This window comes from Otolemur garnettii, unplaced genomic scaffold, assembly GCF_000181295.1.
Source record: "Otolemur garnettii isolate 467f Iridium unplaced genomic scaffold, OtoGar3 scaffold00033, whole genome shotgun sequence".
Classification (NCBI taxonomy): domain Eukaryota; kingdom Metazoa; phylum Chordata; class Mammalia; order Primates; family Galagidae; genus Otolemur; species Otolemur garnettii.
The window spans coordinates 12,155,600-12,174,058 of record NW_003852428.1 but is presented as its reverse complement, the minus strand read 5'-3'; the positions used below and the strand labels follow the sequence as shown (position 1 = coordinate 12,174,058).

The following is an 18,459-nucleotide window of genomic DNA, read 5'->3' as shown; positions in this document are numbered from 1 at the left end:
GAAAAAATCATCTAATTTTATTCTTTTGCATGTGACTATCCAACTTTCCCAGCACCCTGTATACATATAACAGGGCTTGGTTTCCACAGTGTATATTGTTGTCTGTTTTGTCAAAGATTAGTTGGCTTTGATAAGGTGGTTTTGTATCTGGTTTTATATATTCTCTATTTTGTTCCATTGGTCTATGTCTTTATTTTTATACCAATATGATGCTGTTTTGGTTACAATAGCCTTGTAGTATAGTTTGAAGTCTAGTAATATGATGTTTCCAGATTTGTTCTTTTTGCTAGAGTTTGCTTTGCCTATATGAGCTCTTTTCTGGTTCTAAATGAAGCCTAGAATTATTTGTCCTAGAACTATGAAGTATGATGTTGGTATTTTGATAGGGATTGCAATGCATCTCTAAATCACTGTGAGTAATATGGACATTTTAACAACGTTGGTTCTGCCAATACATAAGCATCTGTGTCCCCTGTGATTTCTTTCCTCAGCGTTTCATAGTTCAGTTTTCACCTCCCTGGTGAAGTATATTCCTAGGCATTTTATTTCTTTTGTAGCTATCATGAATGGTATTGAGCCTTTGATTTGACTCTCTGCTTGACATGTAGAAATGCTACTAATTAGTACACATTGATTTTACTTTCTGAAACTTAGCTGAAGTTATGTATCAATTCCAGGGATCTCTTTGGAGTCTTTAGGATTTTCTAGGTACCAGATCATGTCATCAGCAAAGAGTGAGAGTTTGAACTCTTCTTTCCTATTTAGATACCCTTTATTTCTTGCGCTTGCCTGATTTCTCTGGCTAGCACTTGGAGCACTATGTTGAATAGAAACTGTGACAGTGGGAGCCCTTGTCTCATTCCAGTTCTTAGAAGGAATGTTTTCAACTTTTCCTTATTCAGCATGACGTTGGCTGTGGGTTATTCAAATGTGGTTTTTATTATTTTAAGATGTTTTCTATGCCTTTTGTACCTACTTCTTTGAGGGTTTTTTGTTTCTTACCAGCGTAAGAGAGGGACCTCTCATGATGTGGTGCAAGGATAGAGAGTTGACCTGAGCGGAAAAGTGGGAAATGAAGAAGAGGGACACACACAAGAACAAAATACACACGAGATGAGAGAGAGGATGGGGTCAGGAGGACTGACGCAACTGATGGCTGCGGCCAGCACCTGAACTGTGGAAACAGCCTTCTTTATACAGTGTCTTAACAAAGATGGGTAAATCTTAGCACACAGGGTAGAGATCAACCTTAAAGAGGAAAAACTGGGCACTTGTGGATAACAAGGAAAATATGCATGGGCTACATGACTTTTGATAGGTGAAAAGAATGGTGTTAAAGGAGGAGAGTGGTTGGGGGTTGCTCCCTGAGCATTTCCCGGGCTGTGTCAAATTCTTTTTCTGCATGTATCGAGACAGTCATATGGTTTTTGGTTTTGCTTCTGTTCACATGGTGAATCACCTTTATTGATTTATGTATGTTAAACCATCCTTGCATCCCTGGGATAGGGCCCACTTGGTCCTAGCAGGTTATTTTTTTATGTGCTGCTCAATTCAGTTGGATAGTATTTTATTGAGGATTTTTGTATCTATATTCATAGAAGATATTGGTCAGGGGGCAGCACCTGTGGCTCATAGGAGTAGGGTACTGGTCCCATATGCCAGAGGTCACAGGTTCAAACCCGGCCCCAGCCAAAAACTGCAAAAGAAAAAAAAGATATTGGTCAGTAGTTCAGTAGTTTTCTTTTTTATTGTTGTTGTTGTGGTGGTGGTGGTGGTTTATTTTCCTGACACTGGTATCAAGATGATACTGGCTTCACAAAATAAGGTGGGGAGAAATCCCTCCTTCTCAGTATTATAGAACAATTTCTTCAGTATGGGTATCAGTTCTTCTCTATAGATCTGGTAGAATTTGGCTGTGAACTCATCTAGTTGGGGCTCTCTTTGCTGTTGCTGGAAGATTTTTTATTATTGCTTCGATCTCACTGTTTGCTATTCAACTGTTCAGGAGTTTTATATCCCTGATTGAATTGAGGTCTGGATGACAAGGACCTTTACAATGCTCACCTTGGGGGCCTCAGAAATAATAGTGATAAATGCATGAAATTTATGAACCTAGCAAAATTTGTTTGAATTTTCTTCATTTAACATCACTTTTATTTCCCAGTGCAACCATAATATGAGGGGTTTTATTATAATTTCTGAAAAAAGATGTGATGGCTGCCATTAAATGTCACTTATACTAATTTCTACATTTTCTGAAATTTGCAATTCTTATCTAGTGAACAAATTAATTAAGCTATCCACTAAGGAATTTTTCAAATATAACCAGATAATAGATGGAAGCAAAGATGGTAACAGCCGGTTCTGTTTCAGTTACTACATCTCAAAGAAGTAAGAATTTATAGAAATTCTAATGCAGACACACACGCGCGCACACACACACACACACTATACATATGCTTAACAAAAAGTTTTTTTCACTGGCTTGTACCAAATACCTATTCAATGCCTTGATACCCACTAAGTCCTCAGTAAACATTCAATATTCATTCAATAAATGAGCAAATGAAATATCTCATATAAACACAATCTTAAATGTAAGAAAAAAAATTATTATAACCAACAAAAGTGTTGCCCAGGGCCTCCACAATAATTCCTGCACCTTCACCTGTGTATAATACTTCCTACTGTTACACTGACCTTTAATAAGAGTGAGAAACTCTTCATGCTTCACTCGGTTCCTCTGGATGTCGATCTTTAGAGTAAGCAGCAAGGTGAACAGGAATTTGTGCTCTTCGTACAAACCTCGGACAGCATACTTATAAACCTCATACGTCATATGCTCAATGATATTAGCAATCCTTTTGCTTGTAATTGGGCTCTTGACAGACCTAGGGAAGAGAACATTTACATCAGGCTTATCCCACTGCCCTTTTCAATTGTCTATAAAAATGGCATCTTTAACAGAAAATAAGCAACTTTGGGGGACCAATTCATATTTTTACACATCAAGAGTAAGCCTCCTAAATCTAAAATAACAAGCGTTTTCTCAACATGAAATAATATAACACAACCCTCAGTGTTGTCTAAATCAATTTTACCTGCAGGGTGATATCACTCACAACATTATCTTGGGGATTTTCTTGTTTAATGGAAATACATGAAGCCAAAGCAATCAAATTAATGGATGACTAGTTGATAGAGCTTTCTCTGGACACAAAATGACAAGTCAGAATGACTTTTTAACACATTGGTAATTACACTCATCTTGGACTAACAAAAGAAAAAGACTCTAACAAAGGAAACAGAAGTTGTGAATGTGATGTCATCATTCCAGTTCACAGATAGAGAATCCAGCTTGGCTTCCTGAGAACAGACGTACCTGGACAAGGAAAGGTCAAACAAACCCAGAAACTGGCGCAGCGAAGTCTGGTACATCTCATTAACCAAGCGCATCTCAGTAATGAGGAAGTAGAGGATGCTGCCCCGTGTCGCAACTGAAAGACAAAGAGCAAGGCTGCAGGTGCAACCAGAGAGGAAAGGAATGCTCCAGGCAAACGCATCAGCCCAGAGTCTAAAAGGAAATAACAGCTGCTATTTCTATGTCTTATCCCTGCTGCCTTCCAGCAGTAGGACCCAGAACAATGCTCATTTATTAGTATATTTAAGTCCTACTTATAAAATTTGTAAAACTAGCCTGTTCTTTGTGTTAATCAAGTGGTATTTTTCATTTTAGCATCTCTAGACCCCTTGCCAATATATTTTACTGTTTTATCATAGGTAGAAAAGGCAACCAAAGGAATATTCGGCAAGCAATGTAGCCACCTCATTCTCAAGTGTCAGGATGGCGCTGTCCCTAACCTTGCAAAACAGGTTTGCAAAACCAGCCACACCCTGATGATGCTCCTGCCTCTCCACCAATTCATGACACTATCTCCATTATTTTTTCAGGAAGAATGATAAATTATCAAAAAAGTCTTCAGCGGATGTTTCTTGTACGAAATCATTTGCGAGTTGGTATGTGGCTGAGGATAAAGATCCCCTGTGGGACTACAGAACTACATTCTCGATATAGAGAGTATAAACAAAACTACAAATGCTGTCCTGTGTTACTCAGGACAAGACTCTAGTCTTCCACCAGGGACCCTTGAGTGCTCAGATGTCACCATTTTGGAGTCAGGTATTTTTAAAAAATTCTCCCTCTTTCTAACTTAAAAATCAGTCTATGAGAGGCTGGGTGGGGGAAGTGGCTCACACCTGTATGAATCCTAGTGCTCTGGGAGGCCAAGGTAAAAGGACCCCTTGAGCTCAGGAGTTGCAGACCAGCCTGAGCAAGAGTGAGACCTCGTCTCTACCAAGTAATAGAAAAATCAGCCAGGCTTGGTCCCACATGCCTATAGTGCCAGTTACTTGGGAGGCTGAAGCAGGAGGATCACTCAAGCCCAGGAGTTTGAGGTTGCTGTGAGCTAAGCTGAGGCCACTGCACTCTAGCCTGGGTAACAGGGTGAGACTCGGTCTCAAAAACAAAAAATGTCTATGAGAGCCTTAAAGGATTAGTTGAGTAACATAAATTCTAAGCACCTAGAAAATGTAAACTATTGCAAAATGTTTCCACCTCCATTTTACTGACTATTCCCACAACACACGCGTGGCCACCCCACTTTGCACACTCACGTGTACCATTTCCTGACTTCCGTCCATTTCTCTAACTCTCACGTCTTTCTCTCCTCATTTGCCTGTGACGTCTGTCTCCATCACCAAACTCACCAGGTCTGTATTCCTCCCGGGCTGAGTTAATTTGAATTTCTGTATCAGCAGAAATTTCTAGCTTCTGTGTCACCTCCTCCGCCGTCCTTTTTGTGTTACTCAGGACGACAATGAGACTCTCGTCTTCCACCAGGGACCCTTGAGTGCTCGTCAGGCGGTAAAGCAAGCTGTCTTCAAGTTCCTTCATCCTCCTTTTGTTTGCAGTTACCTCCTCCATCAGATGAGTTCGTTCTTTCTCCAACTCCTGTTAATTTCCATAAATATATTTTCTTCCTTAATTAACAACTATTATTTAGATGTTTCCTAAAATATTAACCGACACAGCAGTTCCCAAGCTCCTGCACTGTATTTCCTTGACAGCAGGAAATAAAGACATCAAAAAAGGAACAGAAGAATTAGCAAAGGAAGGAAGGGTAGGTGCCAGCCACCATGAAACCTGCTAAAATATTCACAAAATCCTGGTCATCAGCTATCAGATGCCTAAAGTCAAATCAGTTTCACGTGATTTTTGTGATTTATCTAACATTAGAAACACGAACTTCATTTGAAGGTCAAGTATATTTGAAGACAAATATATATGTCTCTGATTAAATATGTTTACTTCTGTTTAGCTTCTTGTTTGAATGTGGTTAGACAGAACTTGCTAGTTGAAATAGTATCCAATTTTGTGAACAACCACTTTTCTAAAACGTAGACAAGCAACCTCATGTGCTACTGCAGGTAAATTTAAATTGAAAATTCTTCTTGGCCTGGAGAAATACTATTGTCTTCAAGAGAAGGAAAGTTTTATGTCTTCTCCGAAAGACCTTTATAGGTATCTGAAAGAGTGAGGCTTTGGAAGGCTGCCATCTTGTTGGGTGTCTCTTCCTTTTGGAACCTTGGAGAGGGGGAGGCAGAGGAGGAGAAGGAAAGAAGATGGGGCTGGGAAGTGTGGGGAAAGCAGAGACTCATGTGACACTGAGCAAGCCCAGGAGGCAGGAAGCCCAGAGGCAGGGTACCACAGAGAAAATAAGGCTTCCGGTTTCAACTCAAACCGTACATGGACATCAGCTTGAAGTGTGAGAGATTCTGGAGAGCTAAAGAAAAGATTTAAGAAGGCAAAGGTTATTGAGTAAATAGCACTTAAAATTTTAAAAGAAGATATTCATTGGAGAGCTTACTTGAAAAGCTTTCTAAATACAGACTCCATTGACAATTTACCTAAGTTGAACTGCGTTAATAATGTATAATTCCTTATTATAAGTACAATATGGGAAAATGAATGCTAAATGTCAGTGAATTAAACAGGAAAATCAACAAGAAAATAAAGCATTTTTGGCAGTTCTGATTGTGATTCAGTGCTGCTACCTGGATACCTATATGGTACCAAGCTTAAATTTCTAGAGCTGCTTCAGAAAGCAAAATACTCAACTGGATATTCTGAATATTGATTCAATGGGTTTTGTAGATTCTACTCCTTCTGCAGAGAACCAGAAATCTAGTTATACAGTGATGAGTCACATGAAATCCTCTCACACATAATGGGATTGCTCATTGATTATGTGATTAACTATGTGATTGACCTTTGTTCAGGTCCAGAACACACATGAGTATCAAGGGAAAGGGGAAGCCATACCTGGCCAAAACTGTCATAGTTGACCCTTTAATGGTAAATAAAATTATTTATTTTTATGCATCTGAGAAACTTATCTCCATAGGTACTTCACACATTATGTCTCATTTAAAACACTACCAAAATACCAACAACTCCCAAATTGGTATCTCGGCTCTTATCACCTCCAGCCCACACACACTTTCAACACCTGCATTTAGACATCTAAGAGACATGTCCTACTTAGCAGCATCAGCAAAACTGAACTTCTGGTCCTCCCTTCAACCTGCCTGACCTTCCAGAAGCAGCAACCCCATGCTTCCAGGTCCTCTGGGCAAAACCTTTGAACCCTCCTTGATCTCAAATCCCACAACAAATTTATCAGCAAATTTTATTATCTGTACTCCAAAATTAGAATCAGAATCTAGTCATTCTCAACACCTCCCCTGTCACCACCCTGGTCCAAGCTCCCATCATCACCTCCCCTCTAAATGACAGGATCCATCTCTAACCCAGCCCATAGTCTAGTCCCAGCCCTTCAGTCAGAATGATGCCACTGAACACACTTCCTCTCTCAAAACCCTCCAATGGCCAATCATCCCACCCAGAGTAAAAGCTAAGATTCTTACTAAGGCCCAGGGGCTCTGCCACAGTCCTTCCCACTACTGCTGCAACCTCATTTCCTACTATTCTCCTCTCTTTCATTTTGCCCCAGCCATATTGCTATTCCCTAAATCAGTGGTTTTCAAACTGGAAGGCATTAGGATCTCCTGGAAGCCTCACTGAGCAGGCCTGGGATAGAATCCAAGAGTGTACAATTCTAACATAATCCCAGATGATGTGGGGCTGCCATCCCAGGTACCAAATTTGAGTTCCACCACCCTAAACACACACACACACACAGACCTCTCTTGCCTCGGGGCCTCTGCACTGGGGCTGGTGTCCTGTGAAGTCTGCAGCCACCACTGAGTCCCCAGCTGTCCCTCTGACTATGCTTTTTTCATAGTCTTCACCACCTTTTTACATAATATATAAGGGAATTATGTGTAACGCTCAGGGATAGTGTGGTTCTTATGTCTGTTTAGCTCACTGTTATAGTCCCCAGTTCTTGGAACAATGTCCAGTACATAACAGGCACTCAACTAATACTGTGCAGTTCGTGATTAAATGCTGTATCTGTTCCAGAGAAATTGAAACATATGATGAAATGGAAATGGAAAGCCTCCATGTTAGAAATACAGGCAAGGAAATTTTCACTCTCCGAGAGCCAAGCTATAGCAACAAAATCTCATGAAGGCACAGAGCAAAGAAAGACCACTGGCCTCTTCGTTATGTTCCAGTCAGTTCATCATCACTAATTAGCCAGTTACACGGGGTAGACCCTACCTGACTCTCAACTCCTGCTCTGGGAGCACACTGAGAGCTCTGAGGACATAAGTAGTTTGAAAATCAAGGAAGAGTTCCCTCCTTAAGCAAAAACAAAATATCGGAATTTCTATTAAAATCCTTACTTCTTTGAAACACAGCAATTTAAGCAAAACTTCCTCTTCTCCTCTTTGCCTCCATGTGTTATCTGGTTCCATTTGAGAGCCTCCTTCGTGGTTATCTTAATTCACGTATTCACTAGATAAGAATTCCAAATTTCAGATAATGGAGAAATGGGTACGCGTGACATTTAATGGCGGCTATCAAATCTTTTTTCAAAAGACGTTATACTAAAAACCCTCACATTACAGTTATACTGGGAAATAAAAGTGAAGTTAAAGAAGAAAATTCAAACAACTTTTGCTGTACTCATAAATTTCACACTTATCATTACTGTTTCGGAGGCCCTGAAAGGGAGCAGCGTAAAGACCCTCGCCTGAAGACAGGAAAGCGGGAGAATGGAAAGCAGGGGAGAGAGTGATGGTTTTACATCAGGAGGACGTATGTTTGAATCATACCCCCCAGGGCCTCTCAGCTGCACGACTCCCCCCTCCAAGCCTCAGGGTTTTACTGTCTGTTTGCAAACAGATCCGAGAGTGCCCGTGAGGACATCCCTGGCAATGCAGTGCAGACAGTGGCTGGATGAAGGGAACTGCTCAAATGTCTTTTCCTTCTATCCCTGCTCTTCATGCACTTCCAGCTAAATTTTCAGAAGCATGATAAATGCTTATTTGGAATATAAATAGTTTGAAAAATCAAGTTAGAAGTTGGCACAAAATAAACGCTACTTTAGAATTGCCCATATTATCATTAACATGCATAACGAGGTAGCTGAAGAGGGACAGGAAACTGAATCGCTAAGGGTGCGGGCGTCTGGGGCATGAGAGCTTGGGCTGGCAAATCCGACAGCCGCATCGAGTCGCGTCACCCTCCCCAAGACCTTTATCTTCTGCTATGTTTTCCAGAAGCACAACCACTGCCCTAATTGAGGCTTCGCTTCTCACCCAAGGCTGCCCTAACCATAACCATAATGGGTCTTCCTGCTCACCATGCTTCTGCCATCACCCTCTTTTCTGTTCATCTCACTCAGAGATCCCCCTTTACCTACTCTAAAAAGCCCAACACTCTCAACATAGTTGGCAAAACCTGCCATAATCTACATTTCCAACCTCAACTCTATTTGAGAAAACCATGGAACTGAACTTGAAATCATGCCTCCTTGTTGCTTATGAAAATATTATTAATAAAATAAGCAAAGTTGGTAGTAATGATATAATAAGAGGCAAATTATTCTCTTCCCTCTTAAAAAAAAGTAAGTAAAAGGACTAAATATTGTTGAGAAGTTGCAGTCAATTTAATATCCTTGTTAACAAATTCATCAATTAAAGTAACTGCCTATATTTCCAAAGGATTAAAATGAGCTAAGTACATTTCCTCAAAGTTAAAAGTTGATGAAAATAAAATGCCCTAAAGTAAATAGTATAATTTGAAGTATATTTGGAATCACAAAAGCAATTCCTGAACCAAAGGGGGTAGCCAGATACTAGAACAGGACTATAGTTACGGGTAAAAGGAATATTTTCTGAGAAAGAAAAAAAACAGCTGCCATTTGACTTTCATTCAGGATTAAAAGACTGAAACCCACGTGAGGATGTGGTTTTAGACAATTTTCACTGATGGTTGATATAAACACATTTCTACTGGGCTATCATACTACTTTAGTTATACCAAATCATAAGAAGAAGATAGTAATCTTTCAAATTAATACGACAGGACAAAGAAATCAAAATAATTTTGTCTATAAGCCTGTTGCCCACCACAAGGATTATGTCTTAGCGGGTAGATACTGACACTCACAACACATTCGGAGGACTAAGCATGTGTGCTAAGCATTCTACATACTAAGGCTAAACACGTATGTGTAAGTACTACATACTAAATTTTTTATATAGACTGTGATAATGCTCATGTAAAAGAAAAGAAGAGAAAACACATCCCGAAGTGAATAAAGAAAAGTATGAGTGGTTTGGTAAAGTTTCATGAACATGCCGTTTATCAACTTAGTTACCAAAATCCAAGGGTCTTAACAAAGAAGGAAATGAAAACTACAATTATTGGTGTATACAAAATGCATCTGCATTTAGAAAGATTCACAAGTACCCTTATAAGATGAACCATAGGTGTGGTCCCACCAATCACCCTTTCTAAATGTAGAATATAAATGTCTTAACACAATAGCTAAGAAAATGCCATGAAGGCTATGTTAACCAGTTTGATGAAAATATTTCAAATTGTATATAAAACCAGCACACTGTACCCCATGACTGCATTAATATACACAGCTATGATTTAATAAAAAATAATTAAAAAAATGAATCTGGAGCCAAGTATTTGAAATCTATAAAAGGAAATAAAGGGCATCCTTTTAGAGTTCTTATTTTTTTAAGGTGTCACTCAGGCTTCTTTACTAAGGATTATTTCTGTTTTATACCTTACATGGGTAATTAAATAGAAAAGATCAAACCAGAGAATTCAGAGCAAGATGTATTTTTCCTCCACCAACAGTGGCTGGTGATAACAATGTGTTTTAGTATCTTTATTAAATCACTTCCCATGACACTTTCACTGAGTTCAGGTCCTTCTACCTCAAAAGGAAACCAAACACCAGAATCACAAGCAAGGATACACCTTTTAAACCTTGTACTGTATGACTGGTAGGAGCTGTTGATCAATACTGATATTCCTCTCTGAGCAGGACATAGTTTTCTTTGAGTTTCTGTATTATTCTCTAAGATCAAGGTGAGAGTAAGCCTAAGAGATTTGGTTTCTATAAAGTTACCTGGTTTACTGCCAGTTGAAAACAGTCTGGATATATCAAATTCTGGTAACAACAGCAGAATGTCTAAATCTACTCACAGGTACATCAGGTAAACAACTGAATATGGCCTTGATGTGAACTTGAACAGCATGCTCATTTAAAATGTCTGCTTCAAAGCACACAGAAAAGTGTGAAATCTGTTTGTTCTTTCTTTAAGAAAAAAAAATACCTACTTCCTTGCATTCAGATGCTCTAAGGTTCCCATTTATTTCTGAAACAGACCTGAGGGCCTAGTTGGTGTATGGTTGAGCATTCATGAGAACAGCTCGTGTGTGATAATAAGGTCCCTCTGTATTCCCAGGACACTGGACAGCTGGTGAATTTATGGAATCAAAAATTGGCCTTTCCCTTACATGATCAATTACTGTTCAGAACCTCCTCTCACTAGAAGAATTGATAGGCTGGTGAAGGCATAATTCATCCTGACTGAAGAGACTCACTCTTTTCTTCAGCACCATATTTCTCAGACATCTTCCATCACAACCTCCTATCTGTGAGATCTTCCCAGCTTCCAATAGCCTCCTGTGGCTCAACACAAATTTTATATTCATAGTGTATATTTACAATCACCCAAGAAGCTATTACATTCAAAGGAACCATGCTATTCCTAAAGTCAAAGGAACAATTTGGACTTATATATATAAGAAATATAACTCTTATATATCTGTGTCCATAAGGTACAGACATAACTGAGTGAATGAATTTTAGAAAGTGACTCAAAAACACCAGAAAGCAACCTGGACCCACTCACTAAGAAGCCTGAGAAGATCCGGTGATGTGAGCAGATTCAGGAATATGCTGGAAAGAACAGATGCTACAGAAGAAAAGTCCCCTGGAGAAAGTATATTACTTAAAACCCATCCATATTAAGTCCAGCAGCTTACTACTTGCATCATTCAGGAAAAAAATAAATAAAAGTTAGGTGTTGTATTATAATATGGTCCAAGGTAAAATGATCCTTTATTATTATTTTTAAAAAGTGAGTGTCATATTTGGCCATTCATTTGGTAAGAACTGTTCATTGTGAGCCTGGAATAGATTCTGATAATGAGATGATAATAAAGGAGCAATTTTCTAAAGACATTCAATTTTTCCTAGAAGGAAGGAAAATCCCATTCCTGGATCCACACTGGCTTTTCAAAGTCTTTTCAGACAAACTGAAAGTCCTCTTTGCTTAATTGCTTAATCTTAAACCACTGATGCAACAATTAAGGCTCAGTGCTGGGTTTGTTTTTTTGTTATTGTTGTCATTGACACCAAAATATTTCAGGTCAAATTACTTGTTCCAAGGAGATTGTATTCAGTGCAACCGAATATAAGAAAACTAAGGACAAGTCATGAGAGGATTAACAAAATGAAGTATCATAGAACACTATTCAACCACGAAGAAAGGATGAATTAATGCCTTTTGCAACAATTTGGGTGGAACTGGAGACCATTGTCCTAAGTGAAGTGAAATAGCTCAAGAATGAGAAAACAAACACCATATGTACTTGCTGTTTAATTGGAACTGCCCAAGAGCACATACACACAGAGGGAAGTAAAATTCAGTGCAAATCAAGCAGCAGGGAAGGGGATGGAAGGGATGGGTGAAAATCTACCTAAAAGTAGAGTGACCACTCTTTGGGCTTTGGGCACACTCATAGCCAGGACTCAACCATTACAAAATTGGTTTGTATAACTGAAAATATTTGTACCCCCTGAATATTTTGAAATTTTAAAGATTAATAAAATAACAACTAAGGACAAGGATGTTATCCAAACTGGCACCAGATCCCCTTATCTCCCTGAATCCTTGTCACCCCAAACAGGTGAAGGCAAAGCAAAAGATACCTATGATGGAGAATGGCCCAAGACTCTCAGGAATTCCCATTTGTCCAACATGATATGCTGTTGATAAGAATTCCACTCCTTCCTAAAGCACATATATGGCAGTGCTAAATCCCTTCATCCACCTTTATTGAGATTTAACTCAAGACTAAAAATTAAGCAAATGCATATTTTGAAGAACTATCATTACCTCCGCAGCTAGCCTGTGGTAGGGACTACAGGATCACACCTGCCACACAGAGGTCAACCAACCACATGAATTTACAAAGCTTGGTTAAATCTCCTAATGCAACTTCCCACTTTATGACCCTGTGACTCATGTGCTATAATTTAAAAATAAAGAGAGAAGATTTTTTAAAAAGGAAAAGAAAGAGAAAGGGGGGAAGAGAAGGAGATAGATGCATGTTAGGACTCAGCAGAGCAAACATCGAATAACACAGAGAGCTAATGGAGGGACAGATTCTAAAGATTTTGCCAATGGCTTTACCCTAAATAAATCTTCAGGTCAGCATAGAAGGGGACATGGGGTAAACTAAACTCTTCATTTCTATTGGACCCAGAAGAAAATCAACAGCAACGTTAAGAGTTCAGCTGGTTTCACCATAACAATCCCATTAAAATCCTCTCCATTTAAATAAGAGGATTATGTAAATCAGTTTGATGTAAGCTTTCTACCCTGTATGTCAAATCAGCACACTGTACTCCATAAATGTAGACAGTTATTATTTAATAAAAAATAATAATAATAAAATCCTCTACAATTCTTTGCATAAGCCTTGGGTGTTCCCTACCAAAAGGGCTGACTCAGAAAAAGGAAGTTTCTAAACTCTTGGCCATTTTTCACTGGGCATTAAGTTATCCCATAAAATAAAAGTAGAGAAAAGAGACATGGAGTTATGCTCCTAGAGTTTAAGTCAGTGGCTTTCAGAAGGTGCACAGGGAGAATCAAGTATCACAAACGTCTATCTTCTCAATTCAGGTCCCACCACCACACGCACACAGCTCTCCTAGATCCCAAATAAGAATTAGTCATGTTTGTTATCTGAGCACCAAGTTTAAACTTTGTCTTCTAAAAGCATAATAATTAACTAAATGAGGGAAAACTTCCACATGTAGTAGAAACCTATAAGTCAAGTGGAGTAGAATACACAGTAGAACAACCTTTTCAGAACAATGAAGTGCAGCCTTGGTAAGCATTCATTCTCTCTGTCCCAGGCTCTGCACAAGGCTCTGTGGAATGGGGTCTATAAGACCAAATGGGATCAACACATGAAAACACTCAGTGGCTGGAGTGAAGGCTGTCATTTGTGAACTTCAGGTACCACAGTGCTGGGCTGCAAATTTAGGAAAGGACCACAGAGGTAGAGAAACACCTGGATCAGTTCTCAGAGACAAGAATTGAATTTTATCTCAAGTTCAACGGGAAGCCATTGGATGAGTTTATGCTCTTTCTGGAGGTATCTTCAAGTTCAATGCAATAAAATAATTTGTAGGAATTTTCCGGAAAAAAAAAAGAAAGAAAAAGAAAGTGATTTAAAACAAGAGTAACAAGCCTGAAAATGAGACTGATGTCCTCAAAGTTACAGCATCAGTCTGTATAAAAGCCATCAATGAGACAGGTAAATTATGAATCGTATGTGAGACATATGGATAGGTAACTGGTTAAGTAAACAGTTAAGCAAACTCCTTAAGTAAAAAGAAGACACTTGGGAATTTGTCTGAAATACCTAAAGAATAAAAAGGAAAAAACTAACAGTCTAGTACAACTCTTACATACTATTTTCATCAGTGAATCACAAATCAATGCACAAAAGGATGTTGCCATACTTCACTCACCTGCTTCTCTGTGAGAATGACTCTCCCCAGGAGCTGGTCCTCCAGACCCTTCATGGTGACAGTGAAGTCAATGATGGAGGTCCGGGCACTTATTTCCGGGGTGTAGGCTGGATTGGGCAGTTTGGTGGTGATGTAGAGCTTGAAGCCATCCAGAACATCTACTTCCTTGTCACCAACTTTCACCTTTTTTATAAAAACAAAATTAAAAATAATAAAACAGAGATTGCCTTCCCGTGCCTTGTTTGTGTCAGATCAAGTATTGCTTTAAACAATTAGGTAACAGGAGATAATGTGTATACTAAAAAAAAAAGAGAGAGAAAGAAAGAAAGAAATGATCATTCAGAAGACTTCAACTGGAACGAAGAGAAAGAGAAGGAGGATGGAAAGAAGGAACGTCAACACACACAATGCAAGAAACAGAATTTAGCACCAAAATCGTGACCACACTGAAGAAGTGAGATGGAACCTTCATCTTACATGTTAGTCGGAGGTTAAAACATATGACACTGCATGTGCAGCAAAAGGATATAAACACCCTTCTTACTCACGTAATAAGATTTTCTGGGGAGGACCTTCCAAGCAGGTCCCCAAACTGGCTTGAGAAAGCAAAGAGGGGTAGCCAGTGTAGGGTCTTATGGGGGTTAGAAGGTAAGGCTGGGAAGAGGGTCTTCACACAGAAGCCTCAACAAGGGCTTGCATTGTTTGAACTTCCAACCAGAGCTAAAGGAAGGAGCACCCAGGTTTTCTTAACAGCTCACTCAGATACGGGGTGAAAGGGCAAAGAGCCATGGAGAGGCTTGAAAGTTATCAACAGTCAAATATCGGAATATAGTCAGGCTCTTCATTACAAAAGTGAAGCTGATATTCCTAAAATAATTGCTCTTGAATGCTTTAATCCCAACTCAGGAAGTATATGAAAGCCTCTCACTGCTGATTCAAATTTGAATCACTACCTATTGAGAAGATGCCGTCTGGCTAACCTGGCCTCATGGTCATTGCTCTGCACATTGCTATCAACAGGTTTAACCTACCTTAAAGGTAGATCCAGTTTTAATGAAGTTTCTCTCCAAAACATTATCCAGGGCTGGATCTAGGTCCTCCCCAATGTCTTCAATAAGCAAGGGCCTTCCAAGAGAAAGGCTATCCTCCAGGTGGTTTCGAAAGTACTTGTGATTTAGAGATGTGATCTAGAAACAGGCACAAGGTTCCATTGACGGGCAGTACTGAGGTGGGAGGCACAGGGATAACTGGGATCGAGTGGTGCTGAAGCATTCGGCCACGAGAGACGAATGCAAATTGAACATCTGAAATACTCCCAGATCGAAAACTTTTTGATCACTGACATGATGTCACAAGTGGAAAACTCCATGTCTGACACCTTTACTTTTTGATGGTTCACTATATACAAACTTTGTTTTATGCAAAAAAAAATTAAAATATTATATAAAATTACTTTCAGGCTATGTGTATAAGATGTATATAAAACATAAATGAATTTCGGGCACAGTACCCATAGCTCAGTGGTTAGGGCGCCAGCCACACACATGGGGGCTGGTGGTTTCGAGTCCAGTCTGGGCCTGCTAAAAAACAACAATAATAGGTGGTTCCTGTGGCTCAAGGAGTAGGGTGCCTGCCCCATATACCAGAGGTGGCAGGTTCAAACCTGGCTCCAGCCAAAAACTGCAAGAAAAAAAAAAAAATGATGACAGAAAAATAGTGGCCAGTGCTTATAATCCCAGCTATTTGGGAGGCTAAGGCAAGAGACTCACTTAAGCCCAAGAGTTGAGATTGCTGTGAGCTGTGACACCATGGCACTCTACCTAGGGCAATATAGTAAGACTCTGTCTCCAAAAAAAAAAAAACCAACCACACATGAATTTCATATTGAGATGTCAGTCTCACCCCCAAGTTATTTCATTATACAAGTGCAAATGCTCCAAAATCTGAAAAAATTCAAGAACTAAAAACACTTCTGGTCCCAACCACTTGGGATAAGGGGAACTCAACCTATATGTAGATTTTAGGGATCCTTGGCTTTGGAATCTACCTTTGTGAAATGGCGCAGAAAGCTTAAACTGTTTCTATTTATTTTTTAACAGATCATTTTCTTTTGTTGGGAAGCACGTGAAGATTCTGTGTGCCAACTCAGTTTTTTCCTTGCCTCTACCACCTTTATGATAAACAATAATGGGATAATTAGGAAGTTCTCATAGCGTGCCGCACACTGAGTTGATACAACTCTACCTTTCTGTGCTTATCAAAAACAGCCCTAGGGCCTAACAGAATTGAGTCTAAAAGTATCGAAAAATGGCATTAGTAGAGATCAACACAAATGCAAATAATGAAATTTTTAGAAAAGATTTTAATATTAGATTTAAGCTTGCATCTGCTACTGCTCTACTTAGGATTATAAAAATTCTCTAATGTTTCCAAATATTTCTTTATTCTTGGCTTCTTGTTAAACTGGAACAATAAAACTTAACCAGTAACATAAACATACTCAAACACAAGTTACCTGGAGTTCATTTCGGCTCTCCTTATTTTTAATCCAGATCTTGCCTTGAGTCTGTGGGTCAATTAACAAAGGATAGCGAGATGCCTTAGTGACAATAATGCCATTCTGAATGGAGAGGTCATCGTTTGGCAGGCCTTGGAGGGTCCATTCACTAACAGTAGGTGCGTCGATCAGCATCTCAGCAAGATTTAGATTGTTTCCAAATGGAATTTCCCGAGCTTTCATTTCCTTCTTCCAATCGTTTAACAGCAGATCACGAAACTCTTGGTTAAACGGACCAGAGTAAGACAGAAAAGCTGTAGCCAACAGCACATCCCCTACAATAGAGAATGGACAACAACACTGGAACATTTGATGTCCATCCTCATAATTGTGCAGCATAACAAAAATAAAAAATAAATAAGACAATCATTCTTTTAAACTAAAATTTCACAAAGCAAACTGTAACCACTTGTTGCTGGGTCTGGGTGAATAAGCAGTGGCCAGATTTATTGTGAGTTACCACTAATAGCTGCTAGTGGTCGAGCATGACATTATTTCACCTCAGCTGGAAGTAAGAAGATGAACTCTGAGTTTAAGAGATACAAAGTCTCAGAAGATACAGCCTTCATTAAAAGTGACCTTGATCAATATGCCCATACACTTACAGAATTCCAAAGTGACCTGAGATAAGAGGAATAGATATTAACACAGCTAGTAAGAATAGTGTAGAGGCCAGACCAATATGCGGTTCCTCTGAGATGGTTGGAGATACACACATGCCCAGGAATCTGAAATAATCAAGAGTTATTTTTATTCTGATCAAAGGGTAAGCGTGTTAACATCCTATCAATGCTGACATGCAATCTCATTCACATACCCACAAGCCTTTTGGTTTGGGCAGCAAACTCTCTGCTTTGCTCTGTCCATCTCTCTTTCTCACCCGCCAAACCACTGATGAGCGTGGAAGCCGTCTGCATCTTATGTCTACACCGTTCTGCATCTTCGAGCAAAGTCTAAAGGCGGCCATAATCAGAAGAGAAAAATATAATGGGAAAATCCATTGAGAAAAATACAACCTGGGGCTCAAAAATATAACTTTAACACGTGCCATGGTATCTGCCTTTCTGAGATACACGAGCCATTGATTCCACAGGAAGCATGAGATTGCATTGCCATGTGTTTGTCCAAGCCTCCTTATTCCCTGATCCAGAACTTTGGTAGATTCCTCCAAGTAGTGCCGTGAGCCAAGTAGTCAGACCCTCCCCAGAGGTTAATAACTGAGACATAGTGAAAGTTTGCATCATTTATAATTTCCTTATAAAGAAAAATGGAAATAGACCATGAGCATATATGCTAATCTCATAGTGCACGAAAATGTAAATGAATATGTATCCTTGGTTAAAAATTAGGGGTATCTCTCCTGCATCATTATTGCTTTGATCTGTGTGCACACTTTCTTTTACTTCAGTGAAGACCATATATTATTTTCAAATCTGAGGCTCCCGCACAAATTTCACCCATGTTTGATGTAGCAGATCCCTTCCTCTGTGCCAGGTGACAATAAAAACCCTTGAACCCAGACTTCCACAAGCTGTTGCCTCTCAGTGCTTAGTTCTTTTTTTTTTTTTTTTTTTT

The 18,459-nt window shown here is 39.3% G+C and overlaps 1 protein-coding gene across 1 annotated transcript in view; it reads right to left on the bottom strand.

The window, feature by feature from the left end:
• Positions 1–18,459, bottom strand: part of DNAH5 (dynein axonemal heavy chain 5) — a 291,972-nt gene that overhangs the window by 45,480 nt on the left and 228,033 nt on the right. Inside the window, 7 exon segments of the mRNA XM_023513078.1 lie at positions 2,701–2,891; positions 3,383–3,497; positions 4,768–5,011; positions 14,328–14,510; positions 15,359–15,514; positions 16,843–17,159; positions 17,702–17,837. Coding sequence (XP_023368846.1) covers positions 2,701–2,891; positions 3,383–3,497; positions 4,768–5,011; positions 14,328–14,510; positions 15,359–15,514; positions 16,843–17,159; positions 17,702–17,837 — 1,342 coding nt within the window.